At 43.9% G+C, this 20,644-nt stretch overlaps 1 protein-coding gene across 7 annotated transcripts in view; it reads left to right on the top strand.

The window, feature by feature from the left end:
• Positions 1-1,994: 1,994 nt before the first annotated feature.
• Positions 1,995-20,644, top strand: part of pard3ab (par-3 family cell polarity regulator alpha, b) — a 266,468-nt gene continuing 247,818 nt past the window's right edge. For all 7 annotated transcript variants that reach the window (XM_084546197.1, XM_084546196.1, XM_084546195.1 and 4 more), the window contains exon 1: positions 1,995-2,480. In XM_084546197.1, the coding sequence (XP_084402323.1) occupies positions 2,361-2,480 (120 nt within the window). In that variant the 5' untranslated portion in view covers positions 1,995-2,360. The remainder of the gene's footprint in view (positions 2,481-20,644) is intronic.

The following is a 20,644-nucleotide window of genomic DNA, read 5'->3' as shown; positions in this document are numbered from 1 at the left end:
GAGCTAAAATAGCCTCCCGGCTGCGCGCTGGCACCGGACCGGACGCAGATCCCGCTCAAACTGCGCCCCGTGTAAAACCGCACGCACGCTTTCCACGCACTTAAAATTCGCCAGCTCTCTCCTCTTTTCTTGTTCTCGCGTTTCGGCCTCTCGTGGCCCTCATTCAGGGGACGGAGCAGGAGTCTGATCCATAGGCAGGCTGGTCATCGGGCGAGGCAGGCTACTGCTTGGGGGTCCCTGGCCAGTACGGGCTGAGAAGCTTCAAACTACGGCAGTGGCAATGCTCCCACTGGACAAAACTATGCACATTAAATCCTGTTCCATGTCTTGTACATGTGAGTATGGAAGTACAATGGTGCCCAATACAAAATAAAATAGTGAATATGTTTTGCTTCGGGCCCCTAGAATCTCCTCTGTGCCGGGCAGCTGTTCCTGAAAGCTCCCCGTGGATCTGGCTTTTCATTCGGGGGTTTAGTTCAGATTCAGACTCTGGAAGCGGAAGACAGACGGAAAATGGTAGAGGAGAGGGTCTAAAAAGAAGACCTGTGTCTTTATACAAGTGGTGATGCGCCGGTCAGCCACAGCATTATGACTACTGACAGGAGAAGTGAATAACATTGAACATCTTGTGACAATTCAATGTTCTGCTGGGAAACTCTTGGACCTGACATTTATTCATGTGGATGTTACTTAGACATGTAGCACCCACCTAGACCAGACCAGGCACCCCCACCCCATAGCAATGACACTCCTTGATGGCAGCAGCCATCCCCAGCAGGATGCAGCCTGACACAGGCACACACACAAAAACACTTTAGGAACAACTAAAAAAAACATGAAGAACAGCACAAGGTGTTGACCTGGCCTCCAAATTCACTAGATCCCAAACTGATCAAGTATCTGTGGGATGATCCACAGAGGACCCTCCCCTCAAAGGCCCCCCACTAACAACATTCTGTTGCCAGGCACCACAGGACACCCTCAGAAGGCCCATGTCCATTCTCTGAACTGTTTTGGAGACCTGCACAATATTAGGAAGGTGGTCATAATGTTATGCCTGATCGGTGCATATTCCCTATAAGCAGACACAGTCTCTGCCTAATCATCCGTACCCAAAGTGGCCGCAGCGCGGGGGGGGGGGGGGGGACAAACAAATTGCAAACAGAGGCCGTCCCCGTCTCGGCTGACGCGTTCACGTGCCGCTTGTAAAAATCCACACTCGCGAGCCTCCGGGACGCTTTCCTAATGAGCGCGTGTCGTGTGTGCGGCAACAAATGGACTGCTGTAACTTCTTAATGACCTCCGAAGCGTTTATAAAATATCACCATGACTGTGGAGCAGCAGCAGCAGCAGCAGAGAGGATCACACACCAGGACTGTCTTGGTGTTTTGGATCAATAGACACAAATACAGTACGTAAGTATATACCGTAATATATGTATTTACTTCTGCCTCGAAATTTTTAAAGTTTAATTGTATTCTACTAAATTAAATTGACTTATCACAATCAGAATACTTTATTATTAATCCTTCAAGGGAATTGTTTTGTTGCTGTTGCTCCCATAAAGTGACAGTTGCTGGTTAACAGAGCAAATACAATAGAATAAAAGTAATACAAAAATGCAAAAGATAACAGATGCATTTAAAGTAAAAAGTATTTTGCTTATTCTATTTTTATTTATTTATTTTATTATTTATTTATTTATTTTTTGTTATATATTGTGTATGGTGTCTAGTGCCTGTATATTGCTGCTGCAACTGTGAAAATTCCCAGTTTTGGGATTAATAATCTATCTATCTATCTATCTATCGATCTTATATTTATTAATTTTTTAAAGGTTTTTGAATGTTCTTTTCTTTTACTAGCTGTTCTTCAGAGTGTTTTTTTTTTTTTTTTTTTTTTTTACGTGCAACTGAGACCAAGTAATTTCCCTTGTGGATGAATAAAGTCTATTATTATTTATTATTATTTTTATTTGAAGTTGGTCGACTTAATTCCGACATTCCCAGCAGCTCTTGAACGCAACACATGACCGAGCATTAGCTCAGCACACAGAGAGAGAGAGAGAGAGAGAGAGAGAGAGAGAGAGCGAGGGATTGGGAACGGGAGAGGGAAGGAGAGAGAGAGAGAGAGAAGCTAAACAGGTGGTCAGAAAACACACAGAAGACAATGTCGTCCGGCGGGGACAAGCGGAAACACCTCTAGTCCTCGCTCCTCTGAAGGAATAACCGGGACAAACCAAAACCCATGCTCCTTTTTTACTTCCACACGGATTTCTCCTCCTCCTCCTCCACCACCTCCTCCTCCTCCTCTCCTCGGTTTTGCTCCGAATCTCGGGGAGATCTCGGACACTGAAAACCATGAAAGTCACGGTGTGTTTTGGCCGGACCCGGGTGGTGGTGCCGTGCGGGGACGGGAATATAAAGGTCCACACGCTCATCCAGCAGGCTGTCATGAGATACAAGAAGGCTATCGCCAAGGTGAGTGGCGGCTCCTCTCTGCCTCCTCTGCAGCGGCTTTTGTTTTCCTGGTAACGGCGGCGCGACGTCCGGACCGGGCTGCGGGCAATATGGCGCAAACTTCCCACTACTACTGCGCAAACAGGAGAGGGAAGAGGCGCTAGTTTCTGCTCTTTTCTTTTTTCCTTCTTCTCTTTTTTTTGCACATTTTGCTCTTGTTACTCGCGCGCTCTCACGCTCCTGCTGCGTGTGTGCGCGTCCTCCCCGTGTGTGTTGCTGCTTTCAAAGAAAAGGCGCACCGCCATTGTGGCTCCTGTGTGTTTGTAAACCCACCAAAGTTCCTGAGGGATTCTAACCGGTGGCACACGACCGGATCAGTCCGCGGTTGGCTGCAGCCCCCGATGCGTAAAGTAGCACTTTTATAGCGGAGTTACGCACCAGCGCACCTCGGCGACCCGGTTGTAGGTGCTGTGAAAGTTGCCAGGCAGCAGCAGAGGTTAGCCTCCTAGCAAGTTAGCCAGCAGGGCTGCAGGAGTCGGGACTGCAGTGAGGCGTTCGGGGCTCCAGGGCAGGACGATGCAGTTAGAATCTGGAAAATTCCTAATAGCAGTGTTTGCACTCTAATTTAATATCAAGGAAAATACAAAAAACGTTAGTTTAATCTGTAATGAATGCATTAATGTTTAAATAGTTAGCTGAGATGTGCAGTAATGCACAAGTTGTGGGAGCTGAAGGAAATCAGACGTGCTTGAAAAGCAAGAAAACAACTTTTGCAAAGTTGTGGGAAAGTAAAGGAATTGAGAAAGAAGCTGCTGCCGTCGGTTGCATGGATGTTTGAGCAGACAGACAGGCAGGCATCAGGCCCTGCAGGATTGGGAGGGAAACCGTAGAGCCCAGCTCCAGCTGACTGGTGCAGGCATGGACCTGGTGCATAAATCTTGCAGATAAAGGTGAAAGAAAAGGAAAAACATGTTGCAATGATGTTGTGCAAGCTGCAGGTAACCTGTGGTCTAGTTCAGCTGTCAGGCGTCTCCTGATGGATCAGAAAAGACGACACTGAAGGTGGAAAAGGGTTCATTTAATATCGTGTCTTGTAGCAGATGTTAAACTCTGCACCCTCTCTGATTATTTAACCTATAACATTTTGAAACGCTCAGTGAAGTCTTGGCATTGGCTTTTATTGTAACTTAATTCCTATTAATGATTATAATTTGAAGAGTTTGCACTCTGATTTAATATCTCTAACGAGAAAAACTTAGAAATCACCTTTGCTCAATCTGTAACGAACGCATTAATGCTTAATTAGTTGGCTGAGATGTTCAGTTATGCACAAATTCTGGGAGCTGAGGGAAATCAGACGTGCTTGAAAAGCAAGAAAACAACTTTTGCAGAGTTGTGGGAAAGTAAGAAAGAAGCTGCTGCCGTCAGTTGCGTGGCTGTCTGAGCAAACAGACTGGCAGGCATCAGGCAGGCCCTGCAGGACTGGGAGGGAAACTGTAGGGCCCATCTCCAGCTGACTGGTGGAGGCATGGACCTGGTGCATAAATCTTGCAGATAAAGGTGAAAGATAAGAAAACTTTTTGCGGTGATGTTGTGCAGCCTGCCCGTAACCTGTGATCTAGTTCAGAAAGGATGACGCTGAAGGTGGAAAAGGATCGTTTATTTAACGAGTGGTGTGGCGTCTCAGGTTGCCTTTGTCTTTAGATATACCGTGACCCGGATGACTAAGAATCTTCTCAGACATGCTGCCACCACACTTAATTTACTTTGGTTTGATTGTTTGCTCTGTTAAAAGTACAGGCATTTTAAGCTGCTACTCCGGTTTGATGAATTATTAAAGCCTTGCCCGTCCCTGCGCCAACTTTCAGCCGGTGTCTTTTGCCGTAGCGATAATGACCTAGAAGTCGTACTGTATCCTCCTCTCCTTTGAATAATTCAGCGTGAGCGTGCAGCGGAGTGCGGGAGAACCTCGCTGTGTTGTAAGCAGGTTTAAATAGACGCTCTCTGCGCTTTCCTTGTTGAGATAGGGTCCTCTCTGATTCTTGAGTCCATGCAAATTTGGCTTTTTTTGTTCTTGTTTTGAAAACAAAAAAGGCGGGCAAACCTTTTCTGGGGAACTCGAGGAGAATTCAACTTTGAATTTTGTGAAATGTTCTCAAACATTTTTTTGCCCTTGAAGGTGGTGAATTTGGGTAGAAGGCCTGAGTTGGAATGTCCAACGAAGGGATGTCCAATTCGGTTTTTCGGGGCGAGCCAGGCATTTTTAAAATGATCGGATTATGATCAGCCAAGCCCGCTCTTGTGTAGATATGTTGTTTTAGGTCTTCCATAAACCAAAACCACATCCCTGTAGCGCCAAAGCTACTTCTTCTTCTTCGTCTGTTTTAATGGCGGTGGGCTGACGTCAAAGCTGCCAGAAATCCCAGAAGAAGAAGAAGAAGAAGAAGAAGAAGACGGTGTCAAGGAAAAAATATTACAGAAAGGGTTATGGAGTTCAAGGCGTTGGATGACCAGCGATGTACCTAAAAAAAGTCACACAGGGCACATGTGATCTAGGAGAACACAAGCACGCTAAGCAAAGCCTTTATCTTATTAAAGTTCGGCTCAGGGCTCGGATCGGCCGACTAAATTATTGAGATCTGATAGAAGAAACTGGATCAGGACAACCCTAGTCCAACCAAACTGTAGGTTCATCCTAAAATAGCAGTCTGGTTAATGACTATCTGTATGTCATGCATGGACTGTATATAAAGATGGATGCAACCCATGACGTCACCCCTAGCTCAGTATGGTGTCTAAGGCCGTCGCCATCTTGTGGAGTTATGGAGTTTAAGGCGTTGGATGACCAGCGATGTGCCTAAAAAAGTTGCACAGGGCGCATGTGATCTAGGAGAACACAAGCACGCTAAGCAAAGTCTTTATCTTATTAAAGATCGTATCGGGGCTCGGATCGGCCGATTAAATTATTGAGATCTGATTGAGGGATTAAAAATAAAGAAAGAAACTAGATCAGGACATCCCTAGTCCAACCAAACTGTAGGTTCATCCTAGAAGTCTGGTTAATGGCTAACTATCTGTATGTCACGCATGGACTGTATATAAATATGGATGCAACCCATGACGTGAACCCAAGGTTTCCTAAAACGCTGTTTTAAAGCTCAGTTTATTAGTAGGCGGAGTCTATCACTGGCAAGATGGCGACGGCCTTAGACACCACATCTAAGGCTGATTCACGGCTAAAAGGTGGAGCATAATTGGAGTTGAAAGGGTCTGGTTAATGGCTAACTATCTGTATGTCATGCATGGACTGTATATAAAGATGGATGCAACCCATGACGTGAACCCTAGGTTTCCTAAAACGCTATTTTAAAGCTCAGTTTATTAGTAGGTGGAGTCTGTCACTGGCAAGATGGCGATGGCCTTAGACACCACGTCTAAGGCCGTCGCCGTCTTGGCAGTGGTAGACTCTGCCTACTGATTCACGGCTAAAAGGTGGAGCATGAGTGGATTTGAAAGGGGCAACTGTGGCCTTTATTTGCTCAACTTTGCTAGCGTTTCACACACAGAATGGATGTAAGCGTGTTGGGAAAGAAGCCACCCAGGCTTCTGGTCCAATTAAAATAAAAGAGAGCTCTTTATGAACTTCTCAACCGCAACAATATGTTCCGTCTCAGAATTCAACACCCATGTCGTTTAATCATCTTAGATCTGCATTCGTTGCTCCAGTCCCACCCAGTCCATTTCGCCCGACCGCACGGTTCAGCATGTTCGTGTTTCATGTCTAGCAATAGACTCAGGAAGTCTTTTGGGCGCAGATGTTGTGTTGAAGATCACAGCTTTTTTTTTTTTTTTTGGGTCTGCCTGCCTTAATAAGAGGACCAAATTTAGGCTGGGTGTTTTCTCCTGCTTCAGTGTTTTCTGTGGACCTTCTTGTTACTTCCCCTGTCATTAGAGAGGAATGCGTTCTGCAGAAAAGAAATAAGCTGTCCACTTCTGAGGGCCCCGAGCCATCTCATAACCACGGAATTAGAAAGATGAGGGCACTAGGACGAGCGTTTAGCCATTGTTTGGACAGTGCTCGCATGCCGAAACCTGACTTGACTTCAGAGCGGACAGCTTCGGAGATCAGATTATTCTTCGCTGCTCTTTTTCCTTCCACAGATCATAGGGTAGCTCGTCACTAATGTTCCAGGTTTAACAGACGGCTTTAAATGACACCCTTGGCTGGAAAACTGTCGGGTGGTTTAATGCTCCTGGTCCTCGAGTGACGCGAGATTTGGCTTGTCAGAAGCTTCATGACTGATTCTTGACTGGTTCCTAATGCTCAGAAGCCTCCCGTGGGATATCAGGTGTCTGGACTGGCGTGTCTGCACCGAGACGCAGCACATTTCCATTCACAGTTTCACTCTGATAAGGAATTTATTCTATTGTGTTCCTACAGTACATACCTGACCTGTTGCAGATAACAGAAACTGGCGCATGAGGTTGGTCTGGTTGGATAAGTTACATAATGATGGAAATAAATGCTAGATATTTCAGTCCAAAGACACGCATGTAAGGCTGAGGACACACTACAAGATTTTTTTTGACAGATTTTTCCCACCAGTCCCAGTTGGGTAAAGTCTACACCCACTAGTTGGGGACAGTCACCACGGGTAGTAAATCTGCAAGTGTGTGTAGTGGCAAATCTGTAAAGACTGTAAAAGTTGCTTAGTGTGTCCTTAGCTTAAGGTTAACTGGTGATTCTGAATTGGCCATAGGTGTGTGTGCATGTGAGTGTCATGTACCCATCCTCTTGCCCAATGCCACCTGGGATTATATCCAGCCTGCATGATCCTTTTACAGGATAAGCAGGTATAGGACCTGGTTGGTTGTTTTCCTCTACTTCAAATGCTAATCACACTCAGAAACCTCTACAGCTCGCTTTCAAGGTTGTGAGCGGATCTTTACAAGAACAAGTTTTGAAAGCCGCTCTCCTGCCAATGGGCGTTTTTGTTTGTTTGACAATGAAATGAGGTTACATTCAGCAGTTGCAGATTCCAAGGCAAAATGTGTTTGATCAAGTGTCAGAACTGAAACATGATACCCACCCAGGAAATCATTACATTTGAGCAGCGCCGTCACAGGCTGTCATAGTCCAGACTGTCTGTTGTTAATCGTACCGTGATGCCATGTCCATGTGCTGGTGTGTGATCAAGATATTACGCAATTCATTACTCAAATGAGTGTTTTTAATTAGTGCGCTGCAGCCTTTGGTGGCGGACATTGCCTGGAGACAGTCAGCGGTGCATGCGTTGCCGTTCTGGTCCTACTGTAACAGAATAAAATTGTTGCTAGCAGAAATTTGCCACGCATCTTCAAAGGCGACGCTCCAGTTATTGAAGATTGCCCATTTTTGTTCATACGAGCGATGCAATTGCATGAACTTAACTCAGTATTAAACTCAGTAGAATAAAGAGAAAGGAAAGTGCCTTATTGAAGGTGGTGAGCCGATACCAGTTACTGGAATTGGGTACCACTATCCAGTGATATCTTTTTACAGCGCTATACTCTCTGTGATAAAATCAACAATTAATATATTAAGCCATGAAATAATAAAACTGTTGGGTGTTATTGTTGTACTCATTTCTACTCTCGTATCCTTGTAAATAGCACGCAACTCACACAATATCAGCTACATGCTAAGGTTTTGGACCAAATCAAAAAATCTCACATAAAGTTTTAGTAGGGATGCACCGAAATTATTTTCAGTTTTTCGGCCGAAAAATTTCAGTGCATCCTGGAAAATTGCTGCGGTTGTTGCTTGCATCATCACAACATCCTGTTTCGGCCGTGTTGTTTCGGCGATAGATTTTCGGGCCGAAAATTGCCCGAAAGTGCATTTTCGTTTTTTCGGCCAAACAACACGTGCAAGCAACAACCGCAGCAATTTTCGGTGCATCCCTAAATTTTAGGGTACCAAACAATTTGTTGTTGGGATTTCTGATGCAACCAGTTGCTAAAATAGAAAAAGTGCCAAGCTAATGTGAACCAAGACAGTGACCAACAGCTGCTCCAGTTGTCCAGTTCACGGAGTAGTTGAGGCATTACCTAAAGTCTTATTCAGTACTCCTGCACTGGCTGCAGGCGTGCGGTACACTCTTCAGCTTTTAGAAATATTTTGGGTTTGACCAGGTTGATCAGGTTGGACGTCTTACCCTGGCCAGCTGTCTTATATCATGTTACAAGTGTTCCAGGGGTGATGTAGTCTCGCTGTTTCTAATTCGTGTATACTCTCACCCAGATGTGCCCTCGAGGGCCGAAATTTGGCACTGAACATGAATCTGTGTTCTGTATTAGTAAAGTAATCTGGTCGGTACCCAACCCTGGTGTTTACACTTGGTTTATAGTTTGAGCTACAGTTTCTATATGCTATGTAAAACCTCATGAGCTGCCAATCTGTGGTACGTTTCCATATTTCTTTTTATCATGCCGCTGTTTACTACAATCCTCAACTCATTTTCTGTGGAAAATGGGCAAGAGTGTAGCGGAGAAGTGCAAAAACAACCACACCTTTGGCTAGGTTTGGTCATGTTCATTCTTGGCTCATACATCATTAAATCCAATTTGTGCCCTCTCTTTGCTTTGCGGGAATAGCGTTGATGATGTTATCACAAGGGGATTTTCAAAGCACTTAGTTAGTTTCACACTATCTAAACAGCAGACACTCGTATTATTTTGCTCTCGGGGCGTGTTCATACCGGGCATATTTCAAACTCTTTATTGCAGCTCAGGAATGTCGACTCATTCTTGTACCCATTTATAGAAAGGTAATTGAAGTCAGGTGCCTGCGGGTGATGTCAGTGAACCATACTCGAGTACTAAACTCTGGTGGTTCAAGTGATAACTGTGGAACCAGTGTCTTTTTAATTTCCATTCCAGCTGCCGCTAGAAAACCTCACCGTAAGCCTCAATAATTTTGCAGTTTGCCTGCTCATGTCATCAGGCTGTACCAGCCAGGGGTTCCTGCTTCCAAAAACGAGCACAGTGCGGGATTAAGAGCTTCGCCGATCATCCCCGGGCCGCTGACTTTGCCCTTGACCAAACTACTGTGAAAAATGTCCTGAAACGTAACCTCCTGCAGCATTTCATTTCCCAAAGGCGTCTGGTGAAGACGCACTCGAACGAGCCGAAAAAAATTTGCCACGGGAGATTTTTGGTATGAACTAGTAAAAAAAGACGGAGCACAAAAGTTGGGTGATTTCTTAAATGCTTACGTACAGTATTCCTCCTACTTCTCTGCGATTAGCAATGATCTTGATAATTAAGAACTTTAACGGTTATATAAAATTACTGACATTACATAAAACGCTTTGTGCAACAGGAAAGGGGAATGCAGTCATCAGTATATCATCTTCTTTCCTTAGGACATGAGAAATTCTGCACCTTCTGCTCCAGTTGATGACGCTCACATTACCACATTCTCCCACCGTTCCACTCTTCTTTTGCTGTGCTGTGCATTTTTGTATTTTTTTTTTTCTCCCGCACTTGCAACTCGATAATGCAGCTCCACCGTGAGAAATTTACATAAGTGAGCCGTCGTCCCTATCTGTGTTTGACATTGAGATGCCGATGCGATAGTGGCTTTTGCCAGCGGGGCTTTCCTAGGAGGAGAGAGAACATGGCGTGGAGTCATGAATGGAGCAGAGCAGCTGAAGGGGCCAATGAGAAACAAGAGAAAAAGAGAGAGAGATGTAAATTGGGAGGTTGTAAAATGCTGAGTGCAGATTTCTCAGATGGTGGGAAGACTGGTGCTCTCTTTTTGAAGTTCATTTACATTTCAGAGGTTAAGTTCACGCTTTTAACCGTGAGCTGTTTACGGTAACAGTTGACAGTAATTTAAGAAGTACGTGCAGTTCATGCAAGCATCTGCAGAATGACGGAAGGTTAAACAAGATTTCGGCAAGTTTACACAGTTGGAAAACTTCCGGAGAACCTTTTTTTTAAAATCCCGGGCCGCTCCATTTGAGGTGTAGGGGTTGTCCAACTGCTGTCAGAACTGTTGCAATTTCTATTTGATGCCCCTTTTTCTCTGCTTATCTTGAAAACCTGCCAAACCGCAATCTCAAAACCGAACACACTAAAGATGTAGAAACCTTCCTACAATTGACACATGGTTGGGGAAACAAATTGTTGTTCTTCAGCTTCTTCAGCTGACAACTGATTCAGATTCATATTCCTTTTTTTTTTTGACCAAATTCAGCTTCGAATGCCCTTGTGGAGATTAAACTGTCTGAAAATATATGCATACAGTTGGACAGTTGGGAAACCGTTGGGGTTGTTCTTCAGTGCAACACGTAGCAATGCTCTAGACTTGAGGTTTGACAACTTGAATCAGATTTTATGAACCATCCACCTCTATTAGTATTTCTTACCCTACGCACGACCAAATTCGACTTTGAATGCCCTTGAGGAGACTGTCCCAAAATGTGTGCATAATCCTTGTCCCAGCAGGACGGGGGATTATCACATCATGCCCATGTCTGACGCTAGGCTCTTGAGGGATGCCTTTGAATGTGGCCACTTGGACTAACCACTGTTTCAGTTGACATGATCAGAAGATACTCAACCATATGGGTCGTCTAGACTTGACTAAAACAAAGCCAATCTCTAGTCGGTGTCAGTATCCTTCTAGAAGTAATAGTAATATTTATGGATTAGGGCGTATTTCTTTAACCACCTCAGCCAAATATTGGCGCAGCATTAAAGGGAAAATGTTCAGATTTTTGGTCACTGTTCAGCATGCAAAGATTTACCAGATGGGTTCTGAAGACACTTGGGCTTGCCTCAATGATTCTTGAAATCCTAAGCTTTCTACTTTTCCAAAAAAACGAAAAAACAAGCTGAACTAATAGCAATGTACACAGATGAGCCACAACATTTTGACCAGGAGAAGTGACTAACTTTGTGACAATTCAGTGTTCTGCTGGGAAACTTTTGGACCTGGCATTCATTCATTGGTGTGGCTGTTACTTAGACATGTAGCACCCACCTAGACCAGACCAGGCACCCCCACCCCATAGCAATGACACAGGTAAGCACACAAAACTGGTTTAGGAACAACTCAAAAAAACATGAAGAACAGCACAAGGTGTTGACCACACCACAGGACACCCTCAGAAGGACCATGTCCATTCTCTAATGAGTCACAACTGTTTTAGAGGCACAAGGGAGACCTACACAATATTAGGAAGCTGGTCATAATGTTATGCCTGATCGCCGCTACATGAATAGATGCTGAAACATATGTTGCGTGGAAAATCTGGATAATCCCAAACTATCAACACAGATGCTTCTGCAGATGATCCCTGCGTTGGAAAAAGAGCACGAGATGAAAATGTAAAGCCTTTTCTTTTCTTTGCAAACTGAACTCTTGACCTTAACGGTGGAGGTCTGGGCTAATTTGAATCCAGCTCATAATAAGACATAAGACACACAGGGCTTAAAGGTTACAGAGTGCTATGAAAACGGATTACTTAAACACTGGCGTGGGTCCAGCCCGCCGAGCTCTGGGCACCCCAAACATGCGCCCCAAAGTTGGCCACGTAGAGCATGGCTTGGGCGCCCCCCTCCCCAGCGGTTCCCTACAGACAAAGTAGGCCAGGCACAGACTAACGCCAGCCTATTTTGGGTGATGGATGCTTCAAAATTATCACCAGCACTCGAAGTTCTCTTGATGAGTGCTTGCATCACAGGGTGGTGTTTTGAGGTCGAGACATTTTTTTTTTTCTCTCCTCCCCTTCGGTTCAGCAGAATTTCTTCCATAAACAGAGGAAGCGCCCGAATGTAAACTTGTTCGGGGGAAGAAGGATCAGGAAGCTTATAAAACAGTTTTGATATCTGCTTCGCTCTCGTTCTACCAGGACTTTTAGCCGGACTGTCAGACAGTTTATTAATGAAAGAGAAATTCAGAAGGGTGGTTGTGGGGAAACCAGGGCGTGTTGCTGAGGAAGCTTCCAGGAGAATATAGCCATTGTAGAAGCCAAACACAAGTGTGTGTTAGAGATAATTTGACCTCAAGAAAATGTACTGACTTGCATGTTTAGAGTGTTTTAATACATGGAGACAAAGTTATACTGTGTCTTCTTTTTGAAACGTATGAAACTATAGAACACTTGAAATGGAATACTCACCAGCCCATGTTATTGGAGGTATTAGCAATTTGGGTGATTGCTAACACAACAGTGTCGTTGCTTGTACCTTGGAACAGTGCGTAGTATTCATCTTTGTGTTTCCTTGAATACCCTGTTCAGGTTGACTCACGTAGAATTTACTCAGGAGTTCTGCGGTTTTGAGTCTCGGCAAGACTTAAATAGTCTCAACTGATAGTTGTACTGAGCTGGCCAAGCATAGCTGGGGAGTCGTCGGCTTTCTCCCATAATAAACACGGAGGTTACACAGCCCAGACGTTGCCTCCGAGAGGAGAAAGGAACAATGCCCTCTTTGGACTCTAAAGTAATGTGACCATTTTTATGACAGCAGCACATGGATGGAAAAGCTTTTAACTTTTCTGTTTTGCGATCGATGGAAAGTCACCGTCTGACACTCCTTCACGCTGAACCGCATCGACTTGGGTTCAATATGAGTTCAGGGAACAATTACAACTGGGAGTATGTGTCCTCACATCCTTTACTTACTTATAGAGCGGATGCAGAAGATCATTTGTGTACTCTCTCTCTGCTGAGTGTCTTTTTGTACGTGAAATACCAGGGAAAAAAAGAATCAACAGTGCATTCAAGTTTCCTAGAGCCCAAGGTGATACCTTCATGAGGGATGTCCCAATGTGATCGGTACCGATTTTCCCATTTGTTTAACAGCTGCTCTAAACCACAACCAGACTTGAACATTTCTGCTGTTGTGGAAGTACTTTCCCTTGTTTGTGACGCAAGTGTTATTGTTGGAGAGCTAACGCTGCTATCTAGAATTAAAACTGACACCGCTGTCTGTACACAAGATAACTTTTATGCGGCAAAAAGCGGTGACATTGTTTTACGTTACTGCCGAGCACTGTGCTAAGATGCTTGTCTGCCAAGGAAAAATAAAGGTAACTTGTAAATTGTCCAAAGGGGATGTCCGTGAGGTGGTAGTAGCAGATCCACAGCAGATGCTAATGAGTTCTGCAGGTCTCATGCAACTATTTATATCTTAAAGTTAAGCTAAACACCACGGAGCTGTTACAAACAAATTTAAATCTGTTATTTGTTCTGTTCAAACTATCCAGCTTTTTAATGTTTTTTTGTCATAAGAACCAATATACTTTTACTTTCTTGCCTGCACTAGATTTATTCATAGATTCAAGTTTCAAGGAAAAGAGTCACGTGCACCGTATAGAAACATGTTTCCCTGTACAATGAAATTCTTCTTTTGCTGTGTACCCAAATGCCAATCTAAAAAAATATTAGAAATAGAATATAAAAAGATGCATATGACACCACATACATCAATGTGAAGACTGGTGGAAAATTAAAACCATTGGATCGGGGGCAAAACACTTCCCTCAGGACATCCCTGATCTTCATATTGTTTGTTTTTGTGAAACCAAACCAAGTATACTAATTTTACTACTCTAGTAATTTCTGCGTTAACCATTATTTAAATGATTAATATATTAAGTTACATATTTATGAGCTGATCATTTCAGCTTCACTTCTTTAAATACACCATTAAATAACTAAAAGTGTGTACTATAATGCTGTTGAGTCGTCAATGTGGATTTATCCTCTGCAGGCAGACTGGCCTGGTTCACAGGCCTGAGTGTCCCTTGTCCGTCCAGCGGACAGACACCGACTGAAATGTCAAGGACTTGCTGTGTGTGGAGCGCTGAGCACAGGGAGAAGATTGTCTTTGAGGAATGTCAAGACGCCGGACAAACGGCAGCGCAGCTCAGATACTGTATCCCCCTGATGCAGGCCTGACGTTTGATTGGGTCAGAGGACTTAATATTCTCACCAAACTGTTATTCACTGCCGTTTCTGCGGTGGCAGCACAGATCTTCTTTTTCCCCCGTTTTTTTCAAACTCATTGTTGAGTTGCTGATTTATTATTTTCTTCTTCCTGCCTCTGAGATTCCTCCGAGATTCTTCTTGCCAGAGTCTTAAAATTTAATTCAATTTTTCCCCTCACAACAGAGCCCGTTGTTCTCAGCCCAACTGTTAATTGCCAGCAGCAAAGCAGCAAAACCTGGTTGTATTGTTATTCCAAAAAAAACAAAGGTGCATGGCTTAGACTGCAAGCTGCGTTCTCCATGGAAACCCACATGCATTTCGAAGGGATGGAGGTCCCGCGTCGTCATAGTCCAAATTTTTGCAAACATGGTGATAATCGGAGACGAGTGCGAGGCTTAGCTCCGACACAAAAACCACATGGTGCTGAGAGGACTGAGGAGCCCGCATTAACATAGCCCAAATGATTTATGGGTGTAGATTAATGATGTGCCTTGAAATTGAATTCAGTACTCAGGCTGATGAGGCTTTGTCTGCTAAATATAGGACAGGGCAAGTGAGAGCTCTGCCTTTGACAGATGATTATTGGCCTTTGGGCAGAGCAGAGGCAGGAGGGCCTTGAACTTCATCATTTGTGTGTGTGTGGTGGCTCTCCAGTGTGTTCTGCTGGGGGTGTCGTGGTTGCTCTTAGTGTAGTTAAGGAGGAAATTAGATGGGTAAGTTGTCAGTTGCCCTGGTCAGCCTAGAGGCAAGTCCATTAAGTCATTACCAATAAACCCTGGAATATAAAGCAGAAGAAGTAATGTGAAAACGTCTCCAGAAGTGATTGGTCGGCCATGGTAAGAACCTTTATGGAGTTAGATGGTTGGGTCAAATGGCACAAGAAATTAAAAGATGCCACCCTTGTCGTTTTCCCTTTTTCCCTCGCTAGATTAAACCACTACTTCTTAAATAAAAGAAGACATTAAATGTTAAAGTACTGCGAGACTAGACACCATAACCTACGTACTTCAATCTAACTCGCTTTGTAAAAACGCCAGCCCCTAGTAGGCGCTGTGTCTTTTTTGCCAATCGGGCTAATTTTTGTTTCTACTTCCTGCTTCACCTTCAACAATGGCGACTGAAACTTTCGCCAAAATTTCGCTGAAGACGAGTCGTACAAATATTTGTATCTCCGAACCTCCTCGGTTAACCTTTCCTCGATGTGGTCCATCTTTATTGATCCAAAACGATTCATTTAAAAAATTGCGGAGATGGATAAGCAGCTGGAAATACTAAAGCGGAAACATGCTACTACCAAGCGGACCAATCACAGCTCTTGTAGTCTGTGTTACGTCGCAACGCGTAGTTAAATTTCTGAGGAGGTGTACGTCAGGCTACGGCGTTAGCGTCTGCGTAGGGTCTGGGCTATCGTTGTAGCTATGGCGTCAAATTGACGGAGATGCCTAAACCACCTGTTATTTTAAGCCGCTAATTATTTTACTCATATGGCTAATTCCTAATTCAAGAAAATAAATTTTGTTTACACACAAGTCTCATTGCCACTCTAGTGCTAGCTAGTTGGTGATATCGTGACTAAATTGTTGTGGTAACCAGCGAGTTGCACATATGACGACCATGAGAGCATAAAGAGTATAATTCAACACAGTTGGCTAATTCTAATGAAAAAAGATGTCTCCACTAATGTCTGAAGTATTAATTAAGTATTAATATCCTAACACTGTAGCCGTATTATCATGTTGATATCTGCCCTCTAGGTTTTAAATGACTGGCCCAGTTCCCTTAGTTTATTGTAAATGAAGGAAAAGCTTTTGTCCTTTGCTACATCTGGCATCCCAAGCCTTCATTCTCTCCTGGGTGTGTTTTTGACACGGCTGGTCTGCACTTGTCAGAATGTTCCCTGCACACTGAATTCACCGCTCAGTCGGAGAGGTTCTTCCGAGGTCGTAAAATTTAATGTGCACAAGTGACAGATACGTTTTTTCTGTATGTGCAGGAAGGGTTACAGAAAGACTAAAATATTTTAGTTGTAATTTAAAAGGAAGAGAAAAGTAGCAGGCTACAGATTCCTCTAATGCTTTCTCAGTTTCAGTCGTAGGGAGAAACTACTGTATGCGAGACAGGCATGCCGTCCAACAGGAAAAACAGCTTTCTGAGTGACCAGCTGATGAATCGAGAATGAATGCATTGCCCTCATGCGGGCGCCGGAGTCGTCGGAAGACCTTCAGCGTGTTTACTCCTCCCCCGTCAGCGCCGGTTACTCGCGCAGACTTCGGCATGTTGGTGTTTGTCTCTGTTCCTTTGATGTAAACCTCTTCTCATTCACGGTGCACAGACGTCTTGTTGAATGAGTAATCCGGTCTGTGTGGATGATGTAAGAGCTGCTCGTGTGGCTGCTTGCAGAGTTTTATCTCTGTGTTATTTTATCAGATTCGTTTGCATTGTCAGTAACGCTTGTTGATGCAATTCTTTATTGATTCCCTATCAGTTTTATGTGTGTGGGGGGTCATCCTACGGTTTTCAGCACCAAACCAGCTGTTGTATTATCTGTCAGAAAACAATTTTTTAAATAAAGAAATATGAACGAGCATTGGCAAACACATTCTCAACATTGTGTAGTTTAATTGAGACTTGAGTGCATTATTTTTTTTTTGTGTTGCTGCATTATTTGCTTTTCAGACTTGTTAAAATAAGGCAACACCTCAGAATGTATAGACCGATCAGCCACAACATTATTAGAAGGAAATAACATCTTGTGACAATTCAGTGTTCTGCTGGGAAACTTTTGGACCTGGCATTCATTAGTGTGGATGTTACTTAGACATGTAGCACCCACCTAGACCAGACCAGGCACCCCCACCCCATAGCAATGACACAGGTATGGACACAAAACTGGTTTAGGAACAACTCCAAAAATGTGAAGAACGGCACAAGGTGTTGACCTGGCCTCCAAATTCACTAGATCCCAAGTATCTGTGGGATGATCCACAGAGGCCCCTCCCCTCCAAGGCCCCCCACTAACAACACTGTGTTGCCAGACACCACAGGACACCCTCAGAAGGCCCATGTCCATTCTCTGATGAGTCACAACTGTTTTGGAGGCACAAGGGAGACCTACACAATATTAGGAAGGTGGTCTTAATGTTTTGCCTGATCGGTGTATGTGTAAATTAAGTCATGTGAGACTTCATTCCAGGACAGCTGGTGTCCCTCCAACTTTGCGCATTGACCAACCTTCTTGAGCTGGTTCCCTCTTCACCTTCCTCGTACGATAAATCCAAAACTGTGCTTTGTTGGCTACACGGCTGCAAATGAGGAAACTAAAGGACTGTCAGAAGTCCATGTTTTAATAATGACATCTGATCTGATGTTGAAATGCAGCTTTTTAAATAACGTAGGAAGTCCATCACAATGGTTAACGATTTATCTTCCCCTTCAACAACGCATGCTCCAGATTCCAAGTTGGCGTCCAGTTCTGGTTTTGAGCTCGTCCATGTGAATCTGGTTGTTGACAGAGGAGGACACCTCAGCCCAGCTGGCATAGATTGTGTAGTGTGTCGCGGGGGAAGCAGGTTTTCCTTTTCCTGGCTTTTGTTCCGTCATTAGTATTCATGGAGCCAGTGGTGAGGAAGTGACTTGGCCAGCTGGTCTGTCAGAGAAGAGCACCTGAACTCACAACCCCCCAAAAAAATGGCTCACCCAAGAAATGAGGTTAGTGGAAAGAACTGTTGATGTAAGGTGGTTGGTGGAAGCGATGTTACTGTACAATTTAGGAAGTATTTGGTTCAGTTGGCTGTCAAGCTTGATCGGTTTTGCAGGATTGGCTTCAGAGACGGAGCGGAGGCGCTGAAACTTCAAAGAAATTGTGCGTTTTCTGTCTCTATCTGGCTTTGGTTTGTTGAAGCACCGGTGGGGGAGTGAAGATGGAAGAGGCTGCCATATCTGGGTGAAACCAGAAATGGTGTTAAGCAAAACAAAGCAGGGGTGTTGCAGCGAAAGAACATCTGAGGAAACATACTGAGGCCGAGCAGCCTTTTAATTAAGAACCAAGGGAAATACAGAAATAAAAAGCCACACGTAAACAGTGAAATTGGAAAAGGGAAATAAAACAAACAGAGGTGTAATATTTTGGACGGATTGGTGCTCCGTAGGTGGTATTGTGAGAAGACTAGTTCAGTCACTGAGCCTGCTGTTACTGCAGAGCCTGAAGCCAACACTGGGATTAGACATTTTGGGATTTATTGTCTGTTAGAATCTGCTGAAGTTTCTTTCTTTCTGCAAAAACAGTTCTGCATTGCCGGCCTCACAGACCTTTGCAGACATGATAAAAGAACAGTATTTGCATGCAAATTGAAATTTTAAAACCTCTTCTTGATGAAACGTTTTGCACAAATGCTCCAACAATATTTGCTTTTCATCGCTGTGCAAGGCTTCCAGGGCAGCTTTATTCTGTAGAAACAAGCAGAAGAAATAGACTTTTCTTATAAACAGTGGCGGATTCTGAAAGAGACTTGTTTGCAGCGCATCTCACTGGTGACAGTTGGGGCAGAAGAGGTCCTTTGCCGGATAAAAAGCTTACTGTGTGAAAGAACTGTGTCAGGTTTGGCCCGGGACTGTTGCCTCTTTTGACATGATCAGACTAGATTGTGTGTGTGAATGTGTGTGTGTGTGTGTCTGTGTTGAGCACTCAAGTTTGCCCTCTCACACACATGAATTAGGACACCAAACCCAACACGCCTGGCATTTCAAAGAGGCGGCCATTTGTTGGAAACAAGCGCCCCATTTAGACTGTCCTAATCCATGTATTGAACTGTGCCCAGAATCTCAACCATGTAGGCTGGACTTGTTCAGTCTTCTTCTGTTGCACTCACAGAAATTGAATGTATGTGCAGGCAGTGGTGAGCCAAGGCAGCTTATTCTGAACAAACATCCATACATTTGTCCAAAAAGGTGAAGCTGAAAACAACGGTGACTAGACTTCTTGGGTTTCTTGAAGACCTTTTACCAGATTATTGACCAGAAACAAGCTAATTGGAGGACAAATTCCTCCAATTATGGGTGAGTATCTGGTTCCCCACTCCGGCGAAGTTTAGGTGGGCACCACCTGCAGATGTTCCTCATAAAAGCCCAACTGTTCACCAGCTTCGTAAACTCAAGAAGCTTGAAGATGATTGTGAAAGTCCAGTTGCCTCTTTTTTCAGCTTTATTTTTTGGGTATACCTCGAACTGGATGATCCCAGACATCCACGCATTTAGCACCGTCAGGCCAGGATTAGCCAAATGAGCGTATGATCTGCAGTATTTTGGGGAATCGACATAAATGAAATGTCACTGAGCAATATTGGTGCTGATGGAAGTAGCGTGAGTCTGTACTTCTGCAAAAGTGTCCCACGGAGGAAGTTCAGTGGAGGTTTGAGTGAAGTAAACTGCATTTTTAACTCCATGGCCTAAAGTTCAAACCATAAACTTGATTTATTTTCTCTTTTACAATGGGGTTTTCCTTACCCGAGTCTAATCTTAGCTCATCTACTTGTTTGCTTCATGACTGAAGTGTATTCAGTCCCGATCAAGCCGCCCCTCCCTGATCAGATACCAATCTTTTAATATTCAGTATCAGCCGTTCTGAGTCCTGATCCGATTTTATACAATATTTGTTGCCTTGATGTTGCCTCAACGAAGCTTTTGTCTTCTTTTAAATGCAGCGTTGTTGGTTTGGCGGCAAATCAAATTGGTAGTACTGAATGACGATCTCCTACTACGGCATGGCACAACATCCACATTGCATAATTTACAAATTTCTGTCTGACTGTCTTGATTTTCCATAGTAAAGTTCTTCCATACAGAAGACATGTTTAGGGATTGATTGATTTAGGTTTGTCATCTTCTTGAATTTTTGGCAGGAACACCTTGGCTGAAGCTGGGTACCGTTCAGATCATTAAAAAAATGTCTGGATTGGCCCCGAAACCAACTGGAACGTCTGTAGTTGCTGCCCTCAAGGGTTCCAGCTTGGTCTGCTTTTCAAACACTTGTTTAAATAACTTCTTGTTTTTCTATCGCCACGTTTCTGTCGTTCATTCGTACCCCACGTGGGGTAAAAATTTAATTATTCCAACCAGAGAGAAACGATTGGTTTGGATATTCAACTGATCACTGATGGGTTACACCACCCCTGTGGATCCAATTGAAAATTGTAACTGTTTGTA

Source organism: Chelon labrosus (assembly GCF_963514085.1).
Source record: "Chelon labrosus genome assembly, chromosome: 6".
Lineage (NCBI taxonomy): Eukaryota > Metazoa > Chordata > Actinopteri > Mugiliformes > Mugilidae > Chelon > Chelon labrosus.
The sequence above is the reverse complement of the archived record's forward strand: the minus strand, read 5'-3'. Positions and strand labels throughout refer to the sequence as shown.